The sequence below is a fragment of the Protobothrops mucrosquamatus genome, unplaced genomic scaffold (assembly GCF_001527695.2).
Source record: "Protobothrops mucrosquamatus isolate PMUCROS unplaced genomic scaffold, P.Mucros_1.0 scaffold239, whole genome shotgun sequence".
In the NCBI taxonomy this organism is placed as follows: domain Eukaryota; kingdom Metazoa; phylum Chordata; class Lepidosauria; order Squamata; family Viperidae; genus Protobothrops; species Protobothrops mucrosquamatus.
The window spans coordinates 88,754-112,184 of NW_015386589.1; the positions used below are offsets into that span (position 1 = coordinate 88,754).

The 23,431-nt window shown below is 38.4% G+C and overlaps 1 protein-coding gene across 1 annotated transcript in view; it reads right to left on the minus strand.

Annotated features, from left to right (window-relative positions):
- LOC107286048 (vomeronasal type-2 receptor 26-like) overlaps window positions 1-23,431 on the minus strand; it is a 62,562-nt gene that overhangs the window by 28,902 nt on the left and 10,229 nt on the right. Inside the window, exons 3-4 of the mRNA XM_029283814.1 lie at window positions 6,685-6,848; window positions 5,666-5,957 (exon numbers count right to left, since the gene is read on the minus strand). Coding sequence (XP_029139647.1) covers window positions 5,666-5,957; window positions 6,685-6,848 — 456 coding nt within the window. The remainder of the gene's footprint in view (window positions 1-5,665; window positions 5,958-6,684; window positions 6,849-23,431) is intronic.

The following is a 23,431-nucleotide window of genomic DNA, read 5'->3' on the forward strand; positions in this document are numbered from 1 at the left end:
GGCTGCCCGGGCCGAGGTGGGGCCGGGCGGCGGAGAGCTTATATCGGCGTATAACACGCACGCATCATTTGCCCCCTATTTTCAGGGGGAAAAAGTGCGTGTTATACGCCAATAAATACGGTACATCAGCTCTTTTCCAGTCCTCTGGTAGTTTCTCAGTGCAATTTGAGCAATTTTAAATGCACTGTAGTATTATCAATTGAATGAATGGATGGATGAATGAATAAATGAGTGGTATTTTATCACAAGTAGCTATGTCTGTTACATTTAGTCTTTAATATTAATAGTAATGGTTATTAATATTTGCTTAATTTATTAATATTTTCTTAATATTTAATAAGCAAATCTTCCTTCCCTATCTGCATCTAACTAATCTTCACTCACTTGTAAATAAGATAGATGAACTGCTATTTTAAAATAGAGACAGTTCAGAATTTTTAACTTGGCAGCCCTCTATTTCATTGAAACCTGGCTGAACTACTCGATTAATGATAATTGTTTGCAAATCCCAAGATTTCGGATTCAAAGAGCAGTTAGAATTGCAGAAATGTGCAATAAAAAGAAGGGATGGCGAGGTCTCTGCTTTTATATCAACAACTGATGGTGTAAAAATGTAACTACACTAAAGAAATTTTGTGATGTGGACTTAGAAACATTATCTATCAATTGCAAACTGTTTTATTGTCCATGAAATTTTCCTTGTTTATTCTAGCTGCTATGTACATTCCACTATAAGCTTGCATAAACAATGCATTACAAACACTAGCTGGCCAGATCCTGTGGGATCAACAAAAATATCCAGAGTCATTTCTCATTGTGTTAGGAGATTCAACAGTGCTAACTTAAGCCAAGAGCTACCAAACTACATCCAGCATGCCAACTGTCTTATTAGAGGCAAGAATATTTTAGACTATTGTTATACTACATAAAAAGTTGCTTATCAGTCTTTATCATGAGCAGCTGTGGGACACTCTGATCACTGTATGATTCACCTTGTACCTATTTATAGACAAAGGCTTAAAACCATAAAACCAGCAATTAAATCAATGAAGTCTTGGACTGAGGAGGCAAAGTTAAAGCTACAGGTTTGCCTTGACTGCACAGACTGGAACATGTTTAAAACTACTTCTGCAGACTTGGATGAAGTCACAGATACTGTGATATCATATGTTAGTTTTTGTGAAGACCTATGTGTGCCAATCAGAAGCTTGTGAATACACAGCAACAATAAACCTTGGTTCACAGCTAAACTTAAGCAGCTACATTATGCCAAAGAGGAAGCTTACAGAAAAGGAGATAGAATGCTGCACAATCACATCAGAAATGTATTAACAAGGGAGATCAGAGCAGCAAAAAGAAGCTACTCTGAAAAGCTGAAAATCAGCAAATGTGTGGAAAACCTTTAAAAATATCACTGGCTACAGCAAACCTCCTTCCCAGGCTGAAGAGAATCAACAATTGGCAGATGACCTGAATGCGTTTTACTGTAGGTTTGAGAGGAAACCACTGTCAACTACAGCCACCCTCTCCATCTCAGATACACAAACAACAGCCCATCCTTCTAGGCACCCCACTTCTGGTGATCACAGAAAAATATGTGTGAGGTCTATTTCACAGACAAAAGCCTGAAAAAGTGCCAGGCCAGACAAGATAACACCTTCTTGCTTGAAAGCTTGTGATGACCAACTGGTCCCCATCTTCACCCACATATTTAACAAACCATTAGAAATGTGTTATGTTCCTTCTTGCTTCAAATGCTCTACTATAATCCCAGTGCCTAGCAAACTCTCCATCAAGGAGCTGAACGACTACAGACTGGTTGCTCTGACATCCATAGTTATGAAAACATTTGAAAGGCTAGTGCTGGCCCACCCGAAAACCATCACAGATCCCTGTTAGACACCTTGCAATTTGCCTACAGAGCAAATAGATCAGCAGATGATGCTGTTAATATGGCACTGTACTACATCTTATAACATCTTGAATCTACAAGGACCTATGCAAGGGTCATTTTTGCAGACTTCATCTTGGCATTCAATACCATCATTTCAGATATTCTTCTCATTAACTGACTCAGCTAGCTGTGCCTGATCACATTTGTAATTGAATCATAAGGTTTCTAACAGATAAGAAGCAGCAAGTGAAGGTAGGCAAAATCACATCAAAAGCCTGCTCAATTAGCACAGGTTCCCCCCAGGGCTGTGTGCTGTCTCCATTATTCTTTCTCTCTGTATCAAGGACTGTATCTCAAAGGATCCCTCTGTTAAAGTACTGAAGACTACAGATAATACTACAGTGATTAGTCTCATTCAAGACAATGATGAATCTGCATACAGATGGGAAGTTGAACAACTGGCCCTGTGGTGCAGCTGGAACAATCTTGAACTGAACACACTCAAAACTGTAGAGATATTAGATTTCAGGAGAAGTCCTCCTATTCTACCAGCTCTTACAATACTAGACAACACAGTATCAACAGTAGAGACCTCCAAGTTTTTAGGTTCTGTAATATCTCAGGATTTAAAATGGACACCTAACATAAACATCATCAAAAAAGCAGAACAAAGAATGTTCGTCCTGCACCAACTCAGAAATGTCAGAACTGCCCAAGGAGATGCTGATACAGTTCTATAAAGGAATTCTTGAGTCTGTCATTTGTATATTTGTATATCATTTGTGTATTTCTATAAATGTCAGGTTTGGCACAGCAACCAAACTAAACAGACACAGATTTCAACAGATAACACTGGTCTACAAATTTTGGGAAATTATCAACCTCCAAGATAAAATGTGTTAATTCTTACATATTTTGATTAGATGAATTAGAAAACAGGTGGTAAAGGTGCGGGTTAGCTAAAGTTTTCAACATAAAGATTTATACACAGGTGAGCATATTTGCCTTTGAGGGAGAGAGGTGTCTAATGATCATGATGCCTCGTACCTTCTTGACAAAGTACCACATAACAATGAAAATGGTACCACATGGAAGTGTATAAATTTATCTTCACTTTGAGCCTAAAGATTATTATGTAACTATAATTTATTGTCTTTTATTGCAAGGCACATTTGTCTTGGTCAGATCTACGCATCATATAGTTACATCTGGTGGCTTGTGAAAGTGTCATTGCCTAACATTTCCAAGGAACAGTTGTGTGATATTTTCCCTCAGAAGCCAAGATGCCTCGAAACTATGTAAACAATCCAGGTATCTTCTGCTACAGTTGTGGTGAGGTTACATTGGCATCTCAAAAGTGCAGTATGATGGCAGTGGAAAAAAGGCATACCATCTATATTTTGAATGCAAAATAGAGGATCAGGGCAAGAGTTGGGCCCCCCATTATTGTTGTATTACATATGCAACTTATCTGCATCATTGGCTAAACAAGAAGAAAAAGTCCATGCCTTTTACAGTCCCACTGGTGTGGTGGGAACCCACCAATCATAGTAGCAACTGCTATTTTTGCATGGTTCACCCAATTGCAAAATGGATCTCAAGAAAGAAGTGGACTATGGAATATCCAAAAGTCCATCCACATTGTGCCATGTACCCCATGGTGAGGATTTGCCAATTCCAGATCCACCAGAATCCTACTCTCTAGACCAGTGGTGTCAAACTGCCAGCCTGTGGGCTGGGTGAATCACAGTGAAACCATGCCCACCGCATTGCCGGCAATGGAAAAAAAGTTGCGATACGGCATGACACGTCATGTGATGTTGCAAGTTTGACATCCCTGCTCTAGACTCAGATGATGATAAAGATGATTAGCAGGATGCAGCTGATCCGGAGCCATCTATGTCAGAGGACCCAAACTTTAGCCCACTATATGCTCCTACTGAACCACATCTAATTTCACAGAGTGAACTAAATGACCTGGTCAGGAATTTGGAATTGCCTAAGAGTAAGGCAGAACTATAGGCTCCAGATTACAACAGTGGAACCTCTTGCAGAGTGGAAAAGCATGAAAATGTTACATGAAAAACCAATAAATGAATGGAAAGTTATGTTATTGGTATCAACAAAAAGATACATTTATAATGATTGGTGTGTCATTATTCTCATTGCTATATCACATTTTGTAGAAACGTTATAGAGCATAATTGCACATTCCCCTTGTAATTTTGAATTATTTTGATGCAATTTTGACCTGAAGCTGTATCTTGGAAACTGGAGCCAATTAATATCCAGAATTTAATCTTCCTTTATTAGTGACCCAATTCTAGTAAAATTTAGTTACTTTAATTTCTGAGGCTTTCTCCTTGCAGACCAGTGTAATTAGGACTGCAGATAAAAATAATTGCAACCAGCCTCCCTTCCATTGAGGACCTGTATACTGTAAGAGCCAGAAAGAGGGCTGTGAAAATATTTACAGATGCCTCACATCCTGGACATGTTTCAGCTTCTTCCCTTAAGATGACGCTACAGGGCATTGTATGCCAAAACAACCAAATACAAAAACAGTTTTCCCCCCCATGCTATCATCTGCTAAACAACTATTTTCCACAATACTGCCTATGCCCTAGGATGTCAAACCACCTAGTAGGGTTGCATTACCTAATATCCTTCTCATCTTTCCTATTACCTATTTCCTTAGCTTCTTATGGTTTTAACTTTGTTGTTTATATCTCATGATTTATGCTGATTGCCTTTATTTAGTATCCTAATATGATTTATTTTGTTTGTTTATCCTATGGCCATCACTCAATTTGTATCTTATGATTTATGATGATTGTATTTTATGATTATGATCATGAGTGTCTGTTGTTGCTTGTATCTACATTAAGAGCTTATGCACCAGAGACAAATTCCTTGTATGTCCAATCACACTTGGCCAATAAAGAATTTTATAATATAAGTACTTCAGGAAATGTTAGATAGATTATATTCTGACTGTTGTATTTTTTGTAGGTCAGAAATACAAGATAGAGTTTTGTGTACAATTCAACAATTGAATGTTAAAGAGGCTCTTGATTCTGCAAAAAAAATTTAAGCTCTTGGCCTTTGAAATGTTTTGGACAGTTTTTCCCCAGACTTCTTTTGATATTTCCATTTTCCATTATCCTTTTTTCTTTGCATTCTTGTAATATTTGTGTATTTATTATTTACAGTATATTGTCAATGGTTTATGTTGTATAGTTTCTACATAAGACTTCAAGAATAATTTTGATTGTGGCTGCATAAAAATACATTTAATCAATAAATAAAATATTCATTTTTTACAGGAGCTATAGTTGGTGTACACTGTTCTTGCTTCTTCATTCACTTTTTGTGTAATCTCTTTTGTATCTAATCTGTGTACTCATCTCTGAATAATATCATTATGAGCAAAGTTTATGTAACTATATCTTTGTGAAATTAATTATATTAGAAGATTTTTTGTTATTTGGGTTACACAGTTCTAACATGACTGAGGAAACATTCAAGGCCATTTATTCAGAAAAAGAATTCACATCTTTCATTCATACTAAAGTAGTTTCTTTTCTTAGGTTAAAATACTTTAGCTCGTCATTGTCCTTCTTTTAAAAAAAAGTAATAAAAAGTAATAGGATGTTAACAGAAAAGAAGCACACAAGGTACAATGTTATTTAGAAGAATTCAAATTTCTGCCCCTAATTTACCGAATGAAATTGAGAAGTTCTAAAAAGTCAGGTATGCTCTGTTCCTTACCTGTGGGATCTTATAGATATCCAAGAGATTTGCAATGTGAATGGAAGTTTTTGCATCTAGTCCCCCAATCACTGAAATCAGATGATGCTGGATACCACAGATATAATTGGGAAAAAAGCTTTTCTTGTTGTAAATCAGTGACATTGTGGCATGGTATGTTTTCTGGGCATTGAGGTAACTGTCATAGATGTTGAAGCCAAGAGTGACATTGGATAAGATCTGTGGGTTTTTATTGATTTCCTTGACTGCGAATGTTAGGGCCACAATATTTTGATAATATTTAGGAACTAATCTGAAATAGAAGATAAATTTAAAGTCAGATAAATATTTAAAAGATTTTTTTTAAAGAAAAAATAATAATTATTGTATCTCATGTTATAAATCTCAGAATATTTATTCTTATTAGCATGTATATGAAACTAATATAGTAAAGGTTTCATAAAACAGTTATTTCATATGATATAATATATGGAAACTTAGCAAATAGTATTTTGCATGTCTACTTATTTATGCAAAGCATCAACTTTATTGCAAATATCTACATAATCCATTTGTATTTTTTCTCTTTTGGAATTTCTGTTGTTTTTATATGGTATAATCATAATTTATATTAATAACAGCTATTCACATCATTAAAAGTATGAAGAAATGCCACATTTTACTACAAGTATCTCAATGATGCATAAATCAAGAGGAAGATATTCACAAGGAAGAATGTGTAAAATTCTCAGAGAAGAATTAAACTTTGCCAGATCTATTTATATAAAACAGTAAAAATTTCAGTGATTTTTCCCCTTAATAGTCTGGCGTAGACTTATTAGATAACATTGGATAACTGTCTGGGGAAAATAACAAAAACTATACAAATCTCCAATGCTTTGATACAATTTTAAACAGAGTAGACTAATTGAATTATGATCTATTAGCAGTTTGTACAATTAGACAATATAGAACTAAGCATAAAATCCTAACTGCAGTTTATGCAGTTAGAAGACATCAAAATAAGAATTTTTTCTTACACAAGATCTTCAAGCAATGGTGGTGGTGGGACTTTGCTGAACTTTAGGGCACCATGCAGGAAAGCAGCTAAAGTGACAATGCCACCCACGATGACATCACCTGACTGGTAGTACATATGATATGGATCATGAGGACTTTGAACTCTACATTTGATATTACCTGACTTAGAAAGTGGGAGATAAAATAATGCTAGTGAGAACGTAATTAAAGCTAACATTTTTGGAGAAAAGCCAAATCTTTCCTTGACATCTAAATTCTTCTTGCTTCTTTGATGACAGTGACATTAGTATTCTGATAACAAAAGGTGGTTATAAAGCAAACCTTAGAAAAGAGTAAGAAGCCTCCACAAATTATGCTGTATAATTGTAGTGGTTTTATTCTACATAACATGAAAAAAGTTGAGATATTTATAATATTCTTCATGCTTTGTTCTTGGACACTGAAATTCTGTCTCTGGTTGAAACTAACTACCATCCTTTCAAAACTAAATATGTATGCAATTACTTTATGTATCCCAGGAGAATTGTACTCCACAGAGAGGTCAGCTTTTAGTTGTTCTTAAACACATTGTACTAGGATGATGTTGCTGTAACACTGCTGTCTTGCATGATCACGAATGTGACTCTAATATTTGGACAATAGTATAGCTGATAGACGATATGAATGAACTGTAGTATAGAAGGTGATCGTTTTAAGCACAGCTCACTAACATCTCCTTACATAGGGCCTATGTTCTCTTTTTTTCAGACAGACTCCAAAGCCTTGTTCCCAAATATTTATGCAAGTACTCTGGTCATTCTTGAATGAGGTGTTGTGCTGCTTTCAATACTGCTCAACTTTCTCATTGCACAGGCCATTGTTTATTATTTATTGATCTGAAAGATTTCTTTCTGTCATATATTCTTAAGAATTGTGGACATACTGTAATATCAATAAAGATCAGAAGGAGGTTTTTTTAAAAAAGGAGATTAAATTATTTATTAAAAATTAGGACTATTGATTATTAAAGTTATAATATCTGAGAGACATAACTAAGGAACTTCAGCAATTTCTGGATAGTTGTCAATGAAGAAATGAAACTAATCCAATTAGAAGAGTTTTTAAGATCTTTAAAAACTGTCATGTCAGTCTATGAATGGGCACTAGTATATTTTTAAGAGATGATGTATGTTTTCTGGCTTTAATCATTGGGCTTTGTGAGGTGAACAAAGATCTTGGTTACAAGATCAGGCTCTACTTCAACTATTCTGTTTCAGGATTGTAGATTGCTGGCAATATCCATGTAAATTATTTACAATTAGCTAATTAGAAGACAAAAAAGGCCAAATTATCAACATAGATAGCTAAAAGACTGCTTTGCCAAGAGCAGAGAAATACATTTTTGCATACACATATAATATATATTGAATAAATAAACAGAGACCCTGTTGTGCGTTTGCGGCCAAGCAACGTTTGATATAGTGCAGAATCTAGTCCAGTGATGGCAAACCTTTTAGAGACCGAGTGCCCAAAAACTGGCCCCACCCCTGCTCCACCCCCTGCTCTGCCCCCACCCTGCCCCCCACCCCACCTGCCTGCAGGGCCACTCTCTGCCTCCAGGGCCCACCGCAGATCACCCAGGCAGCCCAGAAGCATCCATGCCCCGCAGCATTAACTGTGCGGGATGGGGCATGAGGGCAGAGTCTTGTCTACACTGCCTGGCTGCCATGTCCTTGGTTGTGCTGCTCCATGTGGGCCACGCTCAGAGGCGACTATCCTCCAGGGGGGCTGCTGGTGAGGAGGAGGTCGTGGGGGGAGGCGAGGCTGGGACAATGGCACGTGTGCCCACAGAGAGGGCTCTGAGTGCTGCCTCTGGCACGCATGCCATAGGTTCACCACCACTGATCTAGTCGCTCCTGCTACTTCAGAGTAGTTATCTTCACAGACTTCGAACCAAGGCTGTCCATCATCGCATGGAGACATGTGTTTGAGCAGAGAGAGCAGCAGCCAGGTGAGATAGCTGCTGAATTTGTGGCCGCCCTACGTCAAGCATCCTGGCTTTGCGAATTTCCTGACCTAGAGGACCGGCTCAGGGACTAACTGGTATGTGGCCTGAGAAGCAGAGACTTACAGCAGAGGCTGTTTGCTAAAGAGACCCTGACATTCCAGGACACACTGAAAGAAGTGATGGCAGAAGAGGCCACAGGTGGAGCCATCAAGGCTTTACATCCCTCAAAGAATTCCCCCAGCCAGACGGCTGTGCATCATGAAGAGTCAGAGAGAACAGAAGACCCAGACATAGACATTGTGATCAACTGGGTGCAGAAGATCCCAGAAAGAAGGCAGTGGCCGCTTGACAAGGAAGCCTTCTTTCCTAGCTGTCAGGACTGCAGAGGATGACACCAGCTCCCAGAATGCCAGTTTCACGCAACTGTGTGCCGAGTATGTGGCAAACAGGGCCACATCGCTATCGTCTGTAAAGGTTGCCAGAAGGAATCTCCACGCAAAGAGGTAATGGGGCCCTGGGGCAGAATAGAGTAGGATTTTGCTCTGGAAGAAGGAGCATCCTCAGAACTGGAGCCCATCGCCCCTAAAAGAAAAGCTTAGACTAAAAGTCAAACTACAAGGAGTTCTGTGCTCCATGGAACTGGACACTGGGTCAGCTGTGTCTATAATGTCTTACAGGAATTTTTTTTTGAAACAAATTTTATTGGTTTTTTTAAATTCTTAGAACAAAGTGCTCAAGACACACCGTGGTGCTGGGATAATCAAACATCCAAAAGTAAAACCATATATGAATAACTCAAATCAATACATCAAATATTCCCTCTCTATTTCCCTCAAATAGCTTAATAGCTAATTTAAATTTCTATTAATCCTAAACCTGTTTTGGAGCTTTATGAATTTACAATTACCATGATCAAGTTTAACTTTAAATAAACACATTATCAATTCAGGTATCCCTTCCAAGTATATTCTAGTTCCTTAATTTTATCATAAGTCTTATTTTTTTTCTTCCTCCACTAATATCTCCTAATTAAAATAAAATATTGGTCTATCCTATACATATCTAACCCATCAATCAATCAATCTCTTTAAGATAACAAGATAATATCAAATCTTAAATCATTTCAATCCATTGGACGAGATTAAAATTTCATCCCATTAATTATCATACCTAATAACATCCATATTATCAAATGAAAACATCATCTTATTAAATTAACATTCAATTAAATATTAAATCAATCCAGATCTAAAACACCTCTTCAATTTTCTTCATTCCATTACGTAATAGTTTTCATACAAATAAACCTATTATTCCAAAAATACATTCTTAATCTATTTAATATATATATTCTAATAATCACCCATTTTTCTCTTACTTCTAACTCAAAATCTTAATCCTTAAATCAAACCATAGTTCTACAGTGCCTTTGATCCATTACATATAATTTTAAATTTCTCTTTTCAGTCTTATTCTGGCCTTCTTTTTGTGCCAGGCAGGTTTCCATAACAAAGCTTCCCTTTCAGCTGATAGGTCTCTCTTTATTGCTTGTAATATCATTTGAGACAATAAAAAGCATCCTGACCTCTGCATTGGACATCTATTTCTCTTATCCTTAAAGCCTCGTTGCTTTAAAGGTTCAAATCTCAGTCTTTGATTTATCTGATCCTCGAAGATATAGATGAAATGCTTGTAGGGTAAAATAAATTCCTCTTTAGTCTCACTTGATTCCTCTTCTGGTATGTTTTGGTTTGTAGAATGGTCAGATGTAGTCTGAAAGTCAGTTTGAAAGTTTGGGGTAGAGTTTCTGGCTTTTAGTTCTGTAGTAATCCCTTTCATTGTGGCACATATTTCTTCAGTAGCCTCATAGATCTTTTCCAATATAAGTTTACAGTTTAAGTGAGAATAAGGTTTCTCCATTTTAATAGTGATTGAAGAGAATCCCTTTTTTCTTTTAGTGAAGACTGTAATTAACAAAAGTTAAGCAATGTCCACCCCCACAATTCCCACAGCTGCATCAGCTTATCTTTTCTCTTCAAGAGTAGTTTGAAAGTCAAGTCCTTCTCCTCTCCAAACAATAATCAGCAGTTGCAATATTAGCTTTTTGCCACTAGATGTCCTCGGTAGATTAAAAAATCTTTTCCAGACAGCATTCCCCCCCTTTTTTCCCTGTCTTTTAAAGGAAAAAGTGGAGAAAGAAGTAATCTTCCAGTATAAAATAATAGTACAATTCGGAAAAATGTTTTTTCTGTATCCCAAAGTGAATGAAAATAAAGTGTAGTCTTTAAAAAATTTTGTTCTCAGTGCCTTTCTTCCCACACATACAAAAGCTGCTTTTTCAAGACGGGGAAAAAATTCCAACAAAGCTTTTACAGGCAATAAAAAAAAACCCAAATAGGGTGAAGAGAGGAGCAAAAGGGGTCTCACCCAGATCATCCGCCATGGGTCTAATACACTTAGATGTAATTGTGACTTCAGCTGGTGCAGCAGGGCAATCGGCCATCTTGCAGGACGATCTTTGCTCAGTCGGCCCTGAGAAGATAGCTGGAGCCACAGGAGAAGCTGCCGCCCTCCTGCAGTCACCAGCAAGCCGCCTCCTCGGTGGTTGCCCCTCCAGGGTGGCTTTTGACCCACTAAGGGGTCTATCGGCGAAGAAAACCCGGCTGGAGTGGAGACGAGTCTCCAGACACGACTGGCGTCACTGCGTACTGGAACCAGAAGTTGTCTTACAGGACTTTTAACTATATCTGCAGACATGGCGAGAAACGAGTCAGACTCAAGCCATCAGATTTAATTTGGATAGATTTTCAAAATTCCCGCGTAGTGGTTAAAGGCGAAGCCATTTTAAAAGTAAAGTTCAAAGAGTTTGAGGGTCCCCTCAACATCGTGGTGGTGGAAGGCCAGCGAACAAGCCTGATCGGGTTAGACTGATTTGATGCCCTGGGCATCCATGTGACTGGCATCAACAGAACCCAAACAACGGATTGGCAGCTGTCTGCCAGGATTTTGCGGACATATTCAGTCCAAATTTAGAGAAGTACGAAGGAGCACCAATTGTTCTCCACCTTGATTCAACCATAGCCCCAATCAGAGTAAAGCCTTGTAGAGTGCCTTTTGCCCTTAAGCCCAAGATTGATGCAGAGATAGATAAGCTCGTTCAACAGGGAATCTTGCAACCCATTGACATCTGTGTGTGGGAAACCCCCATAGTTACACCGGTCAAGCCCAATGGAGAGGTGCGCATCTGTACTGATTATAAGTGCACTATTAATAAGGCACTGCAGCAGCATGCATATCCGGTACCTGTAGTTAGCCACATTCTGGCATCCTTACAAGGAAGTCGCTTATTTGCAAAGCTGGACCTGGCACATGCTTATCAGCTACTGCCTGTGGATGATGCCTTTGCTGAGCCTCAAACAATAGTTACCCATAGAGGGGCATTCAAGTTTCGTTGCCTGCAGTTTGGGGTCAGTGTAGCCCCAGGGCTCTTTCAGAGTGTGATGGAATGCATGTTAAAAAACATTCCAGGTGTGTGTCCTTATTTTGACAATGTTTTAATTGCTGGGGAGTCAGCAGAAATACTTGCAGAACGTTTAAGGGCTGTTTTTCAGTGCTTCCGCGAAGCGGGGCTGAAACTCAAAAGAGAAAAATGTCAAATAGGAGTCAACTCCACAGAGTTTCTTGATTTCTGGATTAATGCTGCCGGAATACACCCCGCTGATTCAAAGCTTAAGGCTATTTTGCAGGCTCCCCGACCTAAGTCAAAGGGGGAGCTGTAGGCATTTCTGGGGTTACTTAACTTTTATCATGCCTTTCTTCCTCACAAGGCTGCATTAGTAGAGCCTCTACACAGGCTCTTAGATAAAAGGGGACCATGGCAGTGGACTAGTGCCTATGAAAATAGTTTCAAAGCAGTCAAATCACTGCTGTCGTCATACTCTGTGTTAACACACTTTAACGAAAAACTGCCTATCAGTATTGCATGTGATGCATCTTCATACGGGATAGGAGCAATTCTAGGCCATATAATGGCAAATGGACAGCAAGCTTATTACTCAAGGACACTTTCCCCTGCAGAAAGAAATTATGCTCAAATTGATAAGGAGGCTTTAGCCATAGTTGCAGGAATAAAGAAATTCTACAATTTCCTTTACGGACGCCCATTTACGGTCTTTACAGACCACAAGCCTCTTCTAGGTCTGTTTACTGCAGACAAGCAAACCCCTCATATCCTTTCTCCAAGGATGCTGAAGTGGTCAATCTTTATGGCAGCCTACAATTATAGGCTAGTCCATAAGCCTGGTAAGGAAATGAGTCATGCTGATGCACTCAGCAGACTGCCCCTGCCTAATTTAGAACCAGATCCCACACCTGCTGCACGCATCCTGTCAATTCAGGATTTGCCAGAATCTCCCCTTCACGCAGGGATGTGGCTGCTCAGACAGCCACTGACAAAACACTCAGCTGTGTTTTGAACTGGGTGCTGAGGGGGTGGCCAGGAACCTGGAACAGGTCCTGGAACAGAGTTTCAGAGTTTTATTAGAAGACAAGTTGAGCTGTCTGCATACAAAGGATGCATTTTATGGGGAAGTAGAGTCATAGTCCTACACACATTAAGGAAAAGAATCTTAGAATCTCTGCATGAGGGACATCCTGGAATAGTAAGGATGAAAGCACTCGTGAGAAGCTACCTGTGGTGGCCTGGGTTGGATAAGGATATTGAGGCTCAAGTTAAAGGATGCCAGGTTTGCCAACAGTCCAGACCTGAAATGTCTCAAGCCCCAGTACATCGCTGGGAAACCACGCAAACTCCCTGGTCTAGGATTCACAAAGACTATGCAGGACCCTTCCAAGGACAGGTGTTCCTTATTGTAGTGGACAGTCACTCAAAGTGGCTTGAGGTAGCACCTGTCCCTTCTATGACTACTGCCAGGACCATCCAGGAACTGTGCAGAATCTTTGCCACACATGGCTTACTTGATGTAATCGTATCAGATAATGGGGCACAATTTACTGCTGCAGAATTTCAGTAATTTCTAAGGTCTAATATGATTAGACACGCCACCTCTGCCCCATTTCACCCGGCCTCTAACGGTCAAGTGGAAAGGATGGTCAGGATGACCAAAGAAGCATTTAAAAGAATAAAAAAGGGTGATTGGCATCACAGGTTGGCAGACTTTTTGCTCTGTCAACACACTGTGCACCTCAACGGGTCATAGCCCAGCGGAGCTGAGATGAGGACATTGGCTGACCATGAAGCTGGACCGTCTCCATCCAGACAGACTTGCAACAGAGACAGCGCAGCCCAACCCCCTGAGGAATTTGCGAGTCGGTGACGAAGTTTGGGCAAGGAACTATAGTCAAGGGGCACTGTGGGTGGTAGTTATGGTTTGTAAGGTGTCAGGACCACTCTCTTATAAAGTGATCCTGGAAGACAGGCGCGTTTTGCACCACCATTGCATCGGCGGCAGGCTAGTCAAACCCTCGCTGCCGACCAAGAGCAGAGCCGAGGGCTGCCTGACAGCTGCGGCAAATCTGAGCCGCCGTAGTCCTGCGTGACTCAAGGAGACATGCTGGATGACTCAGTCGTGATTGAGTCACTACCGACCGAAGGAACAGATCAGAGCTTGCTGGAGGACTTATTTCCCACCCTTTCCGGAGCTGCTCTGCTCATGGACATGTGTACTGGTCTACCCGGACAGACCAGCCAAAAGGAGACTGGTCTACCCGGACAGAAAAGGCAAACAGAGACTGGTCTACCTGGCCAGAAGAGACAAATAGAGACTGGTCTACCCGACCAGAGTAGTTTAATAGACTCTGGTCTACCCAGGCAGCCGAGGGTAGACCGGGAACCTTTGGCAGAGATGCAGCAATCGTAATAATTGCGGAAGCCGCCACCTTAACTAAAGGACTATGTACATTTTATGGATATGTAATTGACCTAAGGGGAAGGGGTGTTATGTATTTAGCCAATTCATAAGGTCTGTTATAAAAAACGGTTAACTGATTGTTCTATTTGAATTATAACTGCCTGTCTGTATAACTTTAAGCCTTTGGGAATGAATACTTTAAAATGATTGGCTGCCGCCTAGTGGCGGTCAGTATAAAAATAAGTCAAGCAGCTGCTAGAGCTAGCTTCTTTTTTTAAAACAAATTTTATTAATTTTCTAATTTTACAAAGCTCCAGGTATTAAGGAAGCAACATGGTGATTGGGTAATCCATAGTCCAATAACAAGCTCTTTCATACATATGTCAGGTTACATCATCAAAAATTCCCTCTCTGTTTCCCTTGGTTATTATATCACATTCAGATTAATACATTCCTAGTTATAACTCAATCGGTTAAAACATTTATTAATATCTTTTGACTTATATGCCTCCGTGTCCTGTTTTTAACTTTTATCTAATTTCAGTTACAGTGTTCCAACTAGCTTAATGTCCATAATATTTAGGTTTCGGATAATCCACGGTTCCCTTGGTTCATTACAAAGTAGTTATCATATCTAAAGTACACTTATTATTACTCAGATAAATTCTTACTTTACTTCACAATCATATTCTATTTCTCATCCTAATATCATAACTTACTAATAAAATAACCTTTATCATCTCAATCCATCTTCTATATTATAATTCAAAACTATTATTCTAATAACTAGTTTTTATTTCCCTTATAGGTCTAAATCCTAAATATTAAATCAGTTAATGTCTTTCTAAAATCTCCTTAGCCTATTAAATGAGATTTTAGGCTTTTTCCATTAAAGGTCAGATAAAAAAATCCCATTTTTTAAGTCTAACTCTGGCTTTCCTTTTATGCCAAGCAGGCTTCCATAACAGTGCCTTTAAATCCTCAGGCGGATCTCCCTTCATTCCTATACATGTCATTTGAATCAAGGGAGACCATTCAGTTATTAATTTTTCAAGGAAGCTGGTCCCTTCGTAGTCATTAGATTGTTGGCCTAATAATTTGAGTCTCCATATTTGGCTTAGTATATTTATCGTCAGTTCAGACTGGTCATCATCTTCTTCTTCTGGTTTCAGCTGATTTAAGTAAAAAGTCATGTTCAATGTTGTAGTTGTTGTTTGGATGTCTGGGTTATCTACATTCTCAATGTAGTGTGTGTGTAGGTCTTCAGCACTTTCCGTCTTAGTGTTGCTTTCTTCAGTTTCTGATGCTGTTAAAATTGCAGATTTGTTTGTTGAAATCAAGGTTTGGTTATCAGAGTTCTGAGTAGGTTGTAGCTGGTATTCTTTTAAAGTCCACTTTAGTGTTAATTCCTTCTTTTTCTTCTGTTGCCTTTTCAGTTGTAAGTTCATCAGTTGACATTTGGGCTGCATTATGTAGCTTTAAGGTGGCACCTTTATCTTTCAGTCTGGAATTCATTAGCTCAGTAGTCTCTAGGATTTTTTCAAGTATAAATTTGTAGTTAAGTTGTGGGTAGTATTCCTCCATTTCTGTGGTGTTTACAGACTATTTTTGATAAAAGTCAATAAATGTCCACCTCCACTATAGAGAGTTGTTTTCACCACCCAGCTGTTTCAAGTTTTTATCTTTTTTTATAGTGTCAAGGACAAATCTTAGTCTCACAGGTCTCCCAGTCAGAAAAAAATTCACCTGCTGTACCAAATTTCACCACAAGATGTCCCCAGTAACATGTAAAATCTTTTCCCAAACTCAAGTTAGGCTTTTATCCAGTTTATAAAAAAATAAATATTCTTTCTTTTTTTCCAGCTTAACAGATAGGTAAGATAATAAGTCTCTGTAGGAATAGAAACCTTTTCGGAGCCCAGATATCCAAAAATTACAAGTCCAGTTATTTAGTCGTTTAGTTTAGTTATTCTTTTTTTGTTTTCCATAGCTTTATATTCCCAAAGTAGGCAGAAGCCGCAGAATTAAGAAAGGGGAAAAACACTTCCGGTTCCAGATCGTGGCACATTCAGTCAAATGAAGAGATTGTCTCTTCGCCTGCTGCTTTCCCTCCACCGGTAGACCCCTAATCGGGTTGAAAAGTCACCCTGGAGGCTCCTGTTCGGCTGCGGAGGGGTGGCGGCTCCCTCCACAGTCTGAGCTAGCTCCATAGGGCCGACAGAGAAGATCGGCCAGTAAAATGGCTGATCACTCAGCTGCACCAGCCGAATGTCAGAAGAGTATCTAAGCATAAAGAACCACGGTGGTGAATCCAGGTGAGACATTTCCTCCCTCTTTTGTCCTGACTACTTTCCTGTAAAAAGCTTTTGACTACTTCCCTGTTCTAAAAGAGCGGCGTCTGTCTACTTGGGAAAAAGAGCTTAAAAGAAATAAAATAGCTAACTTTTTATTGACTATTTAATCTTTTTTGGATACTTAGGGGTCCTGGAAAAAAAAAAGAAACATTATTATTATTTTATTTATTATGTTGGAGATACCTATTTTTTTCTCTTTCTATCTCTCTAAAGAGATAAAATTTTTACCAACTTGGAAGAAAGATTTTACAGTTCACTGAGGACATCTTGTGGTGAAAAGTGTCATTGGAATTGTATTTCCTTTTGCTATTTGAAGATGGATTTGACCTTCAAATGATAACAAAATGGAAAAGATAAAGAACTTGGAACAGCTGGGTGGTGAATTTACTTACTAGAATTTTGGAGGTGGATATTTGTTGACCTTTTCTAAATACAGCTTTCATCAAAAGATTAAAAGACTATTTCACCACTGAAATGGAAAAATCTTACCCACAGCTTGATTATGAACTTATATTGGAAAAAATCTTGGAAACTACAGACCATATGATAACTTATATGAAATCTTGGAGTAAAATCAAAGATGATATTACAGAACCACAAACTGACTTTCAAATAATGGATCAAGCTATAGACCAAAGAATAACAGAGGAAGAACAGAGTAACCCCAAAGAGGCCTTTACTCAACAAGACATATAACTTAAAGAGACAGAGGATTTATACTTACAACTCAATTATGAACTTACACCACGAGAAATCGTGGAAACTACTGAGCAAATCAATTTTACACAGTCCTATATACAATCTATGGAGAACTTTGATGATCAAAGAATAACCTTAACTGAGTTACTTGAACTGCCAAAAACAACAGAATTTGACATCCAGGTACAAGCCACTGAAAATTGTGATAACGTGGACAATCCACTAGCAATTACAACATGGAATAAAATTGATTACACCATTCAGATGATGTGGGGAAAAAGGGAAGAGAACCTTGACCAGTCTGAAGTATCGATAAATACTTTTATTCAAATGTTGAGGTTTGATGATATAGAAGCCTTATTATGGAAACCGGTTTGACACAGAAAGAAAGCTAGAGTTAGGTTTAAAAACGCGGTTTAAAATTTAACTTAATGGGTTAGAAAGGCTTTGAAATTTTGACTGATCTAATAACAAATGAAGTACGTGAATTTTCTAAAAGGATACCTCCCATAATAATACCTTGTATTAGAGATGATAAGTATTTTGAGGAGTAAAGTTTATTTAAGAGGTTAAAAAGACTTTTTATAGATATAGATTGATTGATAGAATATATATTTAAAATAGATAGAAATGTATTTTTGGACTGATATTTTTATTTCAAGTAAGACAATTATTTTGTAATAGAGGGAGAAGAAGAGGTATTTGTGACAAGAGAAGAAATAGTATTAATAAATGATTTATTAGATTAAGAAATAGGTTATATGTGAAAAACATAAGAATGTTGTTGTTGGAATAATATATTTATCTTAGATAGAATTATTGTGTTAGGAAAAAGGGAAATGAGGGATACCCAGACTGTCAATAATATGTTTATTTATGCTTAATTGGAATATGGTAATTGTAAATTAGTAAAGCTTAAAAACAGGACTTGGATTTTTATAACTGAAATGTGATTGATGACTGATTTGATTGATTGAACTTTGTTTAGAAATGTATTAATTTTAATATGTAATATTATATTTGGGAAATAGAGAGGAAGCTTCTAATGAACTAACCTGAACTATATATGTATGACTTTCTCTTTGGACAATTGACATCCCCATCATCACATTGTTTCTCAAGCACTTTGATGTAAAAATGAAAAAAACCAATAAAATTTCTTACAAAAAAAAGAAAGGGGTAAAAAAAATTCCAAAGGCTTTTACAGGAAAGTGGTTGGGAATCAAGAAAGGTAAGGTAAAGTCTCACCCAATTCCTCCACTTTGCTTTCATTGTGCTTGGTAGTGCTTTTGGTTTTCAGCTGGAACGGCTTAGTGATGGGCCATTTTAATGGCCGATTTTTTCTTCGTCGGTCCAAAGGAGCTGCCTCGGATCAAATAGAAGGGCTGCCATCCTTCTGCGATCTGTCGAGGGTCCTCCTCATGGTGTTCGCCCCTCCAGGGTGATTTTCGACCTTTTTCAGGATCTTCCAACAAAGGGAAATAGGACAGCGGAGAGAGCGCTCTCCTTGTACTTCCGCTGGCGCTGCGATCCGGAACCAGAAACTCTAGACCTTGCTTCTGTGAGAATTAATAAAGAGATGTTATTTCAACTCCGTGTCTGCAATGCCTCACTGTTCCCACTAAACAACAGTCACAAAACAATAAAAACAGGAAAAAAAACAAACAATTTAAGCAACCAAAATAAAAACTCCTGGTGCTTAGGACAATACTTTCTCACACATCAGCTACAAAGTTGTTCTAGCCTCAGTCCACCCCAGTAATTGTTAGAAGAGCCAGATCTTCAAGGTGGCAAACATATCTAACAAACCTTCCTCCTCCTGTTTTCCTCACAACAACAATCTTATGATGTGGGTTGGGCTCAGAGAAATTGATTGGCCCAAAGTCACCAAACTGGCTTTCATGCCTAAAGTGGGACTTGAACTCATGGTTTCCTGCTTTCTGGCCTAGTGCCTTAATGACTAGACCAAACTGTCTTGGTTCAATTACATCAATTCAACAAAAACTATTTGATATTTATTTTTATATCATAAAGATTGTGATGATGACTTCGCCAGATGCTTGCCTAGATAGTAGTCGAGATGAAGAAAAACTGCCTTCTCCTCATGATCTGAGAGCATGTAAGGCTGAGAGGAGATGGGCATAATGAAGGTCATCCAGGCTACTTGTGAGGAGGCAGCCTTGCCCCTCTTGATGGGCTGCACTGGGAAGCAATTATTTAGCTCAGCAAGGTGAGTGAAACTATGCTGGGAACAATGTGTCAGTTTTCTTGCTGTATGTTCTTAAGCTATTGTGATACTTGCCTTGACTCTCAGACTGAATTCTGTATCTTGAACTTTGGATCATGTTTCTTGAATTCTGGATTTGCCTTTGCCTTGTGGACTAGCCTTTGCCTTGTGGGCTGACCTTTGCCTATGGGACTTGCCTTGTCTCTGTACTGTGGACTGGGGCTGGCTTCTCTTGAGTAGCTTGTTGAACTCATTGGAGGTGTGCTGATTTTGGCAAATTGCTAAGGAATATTCAGGCTTGGAAGCCTTAATGAAGACTCCTAACACTTGTGGTTATATGTGAGTGTGAGTGGGGCAGCACAAATGTTGAATAAGAATTGGTTGCAATTTCTTGCTGTAATTATGATTGCTAATAAAAGTTGAAGATAATCATTGTTAGTCAAGACAGCATATAGTATGTCACTTTGGCTTTAATGACAGGAATAAGTATTAATCAAAAACTTAAAAACTTCTAGATGCTCATAAGAATGAATAACCCTCAATGGAATAATGAATCTATACTTGATAAAGAAAACAATTGGATTGCCAATATGTGTTACTTATAAAAGTTTTAATTTATTCTTTTATTTCCCAGTAGAGAGCCAGAAAAAGAAGAGTTTTCAGCAACTTGGTCAACATTTTTGAATTTTTTTATAATTTATACAATTCTTGAGAATTTCCATACCCACTTTTCTCTACATTTTTATGTTATAATAAATTCTTAATAGTATTTTATAAATTAAAAAATTCATATCTCTTTAATTTAATAAAGAAATATTTTAAAAATGATATTCCACTGCATGCAAATAGCTATGTCTATGCATGTCCTTTGGGTGAGGTGTTTTGGACAATGGAGCATAAGTGGGAAAAACTTCTTTTTCCAATTAAAAGCTATCTTTAGCCTTGCATAGGTGTGTCAGGGGCTCTCTCTTCTCTCCCTCTATGCATGTGCACAGCCATTTTGTTGCACAACTCTCATAGTGAACTGAAATAGTGATATCTGCATGGGAACCAGCAGTTGATAAAGCAGTCTTATAACTCTTGAGAAAACTGATGTTGTTTTCCTAATTATAAATTACACAAAGGACATTCTGAAGCAAAATCAGTATTTTTTCCTCTTCATTAAATTTTCCCTGTTGTTCAAATCAGGCCTTAAAACAATTACATAACATTTAGGAAGAAAGATGCAGCCCAGCAAACCAGCACTAGAGGCCAAGATGGAAAATATCTCCACTGCCACCATGTACTTCCCCTTGGTGCTCAAATAAGTTGGAACAAAGGAAATCCAAACACTGCAAAAGACCAACATGCTGAAGGTGATGAACTTGGCTTCATTGAAAGTATCAGGTAATTTCCTGGCCATGAAATTAATAACAGCCAAGAAACCCAAATAGCTTAGGACACTGTAGAACATAGTCACAGAGCCTTGACTGCATTGCAGAATAATTTCTTCAGGTACTGAATCCATGTCAGTGTCTGGGAATGGGGGAGAGGTTATTAGCCATGTCATGCAAATACCTATTTGAATAAGAGAACAGAAAATGACAATGGAGTTGGACAGTCTCTTTCCCACAAACATTCGCATCTTGGATCCTGGCTTGGTGGCCTGGAAAGCCAGAACCACTGTGATGGTTTTTGCCAAAACTGAAGAAACAGCCACTGCAAAGACAACCCCAAAAGTTGTTTGCTGCAGGAGACATACCATCGTCTCAGGATGACCAATGAATAGGAATGCAGAAAGGAAGCAGAGCAGGAGGGAGATGAGGAGAATGTGAGGTCTCGGTTATTGGCAATGATGATAGGATGTAGTTCTTCAAAAATATTGCAAGCACCACCACTGAGAGCAAAGACAACAAAAGAACAAAGAAGACTAAACTGACTCCCAAATGTTCCTTGTAAGACAAAAATGTCAACATTTTAGGAATACAGGAATCCCGATTCTTGTTTGGATAGCTTCCTTCTGGACACAAGTAACAATCGTTTGTATCTGAAAAATGAAATCATTTCAAGACCATGAAATCATTTCAAGAATATAAAGTATATCAATAATATTATTTACATATTTTAAAAATATTTAGTTTTTATGCCCAATTCATTAAACAAGTATTAGTCTGTAGATTTCAACAATGCTCTAATCCTTTAAACAATCAGTTTAATGGTGGTGATGTTGAATTTGATTTCATAACTTGTGAAAAGACTTTAGAATACCAATTCTGTCTATAATTATATAGTTCTCCATATAATCTATACATTTCAACAAGATAGGATAATAATGGTCACCTGATTTGTCTTCTGCAATCCTAGTAAAGATAGTCCTCAAGTTACAACAGTTCACTTAGCAATGGTTCAAAGTTATGACACCCCTCCAAAAGTATTTACAACCCAGTCTGAAAGTTAAGAACGTTCAGCACCATGACAGTTATTCGCCCTTACAACCGACTGCAGAGATGCTCCAACATGCCCCCTGCCTATTTCCCCACACAAGGGTCCGCAAAGGCACTGGGTCAGCTTTGCTAGCCCACCTGCTCCTCCCCATTCCATCACCTCACTTACCTTTGGAAAATCTGCAGAACTCAGGGCCACTTTTCAGAAAAGTGGCCATCTTCTCAGACTCTGGTGAAAGTGTTATTGTTAGATCCTGTGTTCCTACGCATGCTTCCATTCCCTTTGGGAAAGGTTTCTCTCATGGACTATGGAGGCCTGCAGGGACGTGAGTTCAGGCCCTGCAGGATTCTGTCCCCTTCGCAAAAGGCTTTTCTCATGGAGGATGGTAGCCTGCAGAAGTGTGAGATCATTCCCCTGAAAGCTTCTTACCCTCCTTCTCTGAAATCTTCCCATCTGGGCATGGAATGCAGTCATAGCAACAAAAAGGCTCCCCTTCCTTGATTTTCTTGCTGGTACCAGGACAGCAGCTCCCAGTGCATATAGAAACAGGTTGGGATTGAAGCAGAAGCAAATAAACAACAGTTCTGAGATATCACATTAGTCTGCATTAGGGTATAATTAATAATGCTTTTAAATTTGTATGCTGCCCATCTCAATGGCTCATAACCATCAACAAAGAATTACAGTGAAGTGAATATGCATGATGATGATGATGATATCCTCTCAGTTGTGTCTGACTCTTGGGCCATGTCTCTCCACATCTTCTGATATTGCACTACTTTGTTGAGTTGTTCTATGCTCTGGTTAGTGTCAGCTATGATGGTGTCCAATCACCATGTTCTTTGGTGGCCTGGTTTCTTTTTGATACTAACTCTTCCAAGCATAATTGCTTTCTATAAAATTGTTTAAATTCTGTCTTCTGCTTATGTAGACACTGGCCTACTTCCACAGTATTGTCTATGAAAAGATGCATCAGATTTCCATCCTTTCCAAAAATACATAACTGTTACAGTTACTGTTATCACTTGGCAGCTATTTTTAAAGAGGAACTGCTTAATGAAGTTGCTTCATTAACCATTTTCAGTTACATAAACATAACTTTTAACTTATCGTATACAATGTACAAAACTTCAGCAGTATACCTCCTCTATTACAATGAGAAAACTGTAATAAGCACTGCAGGTA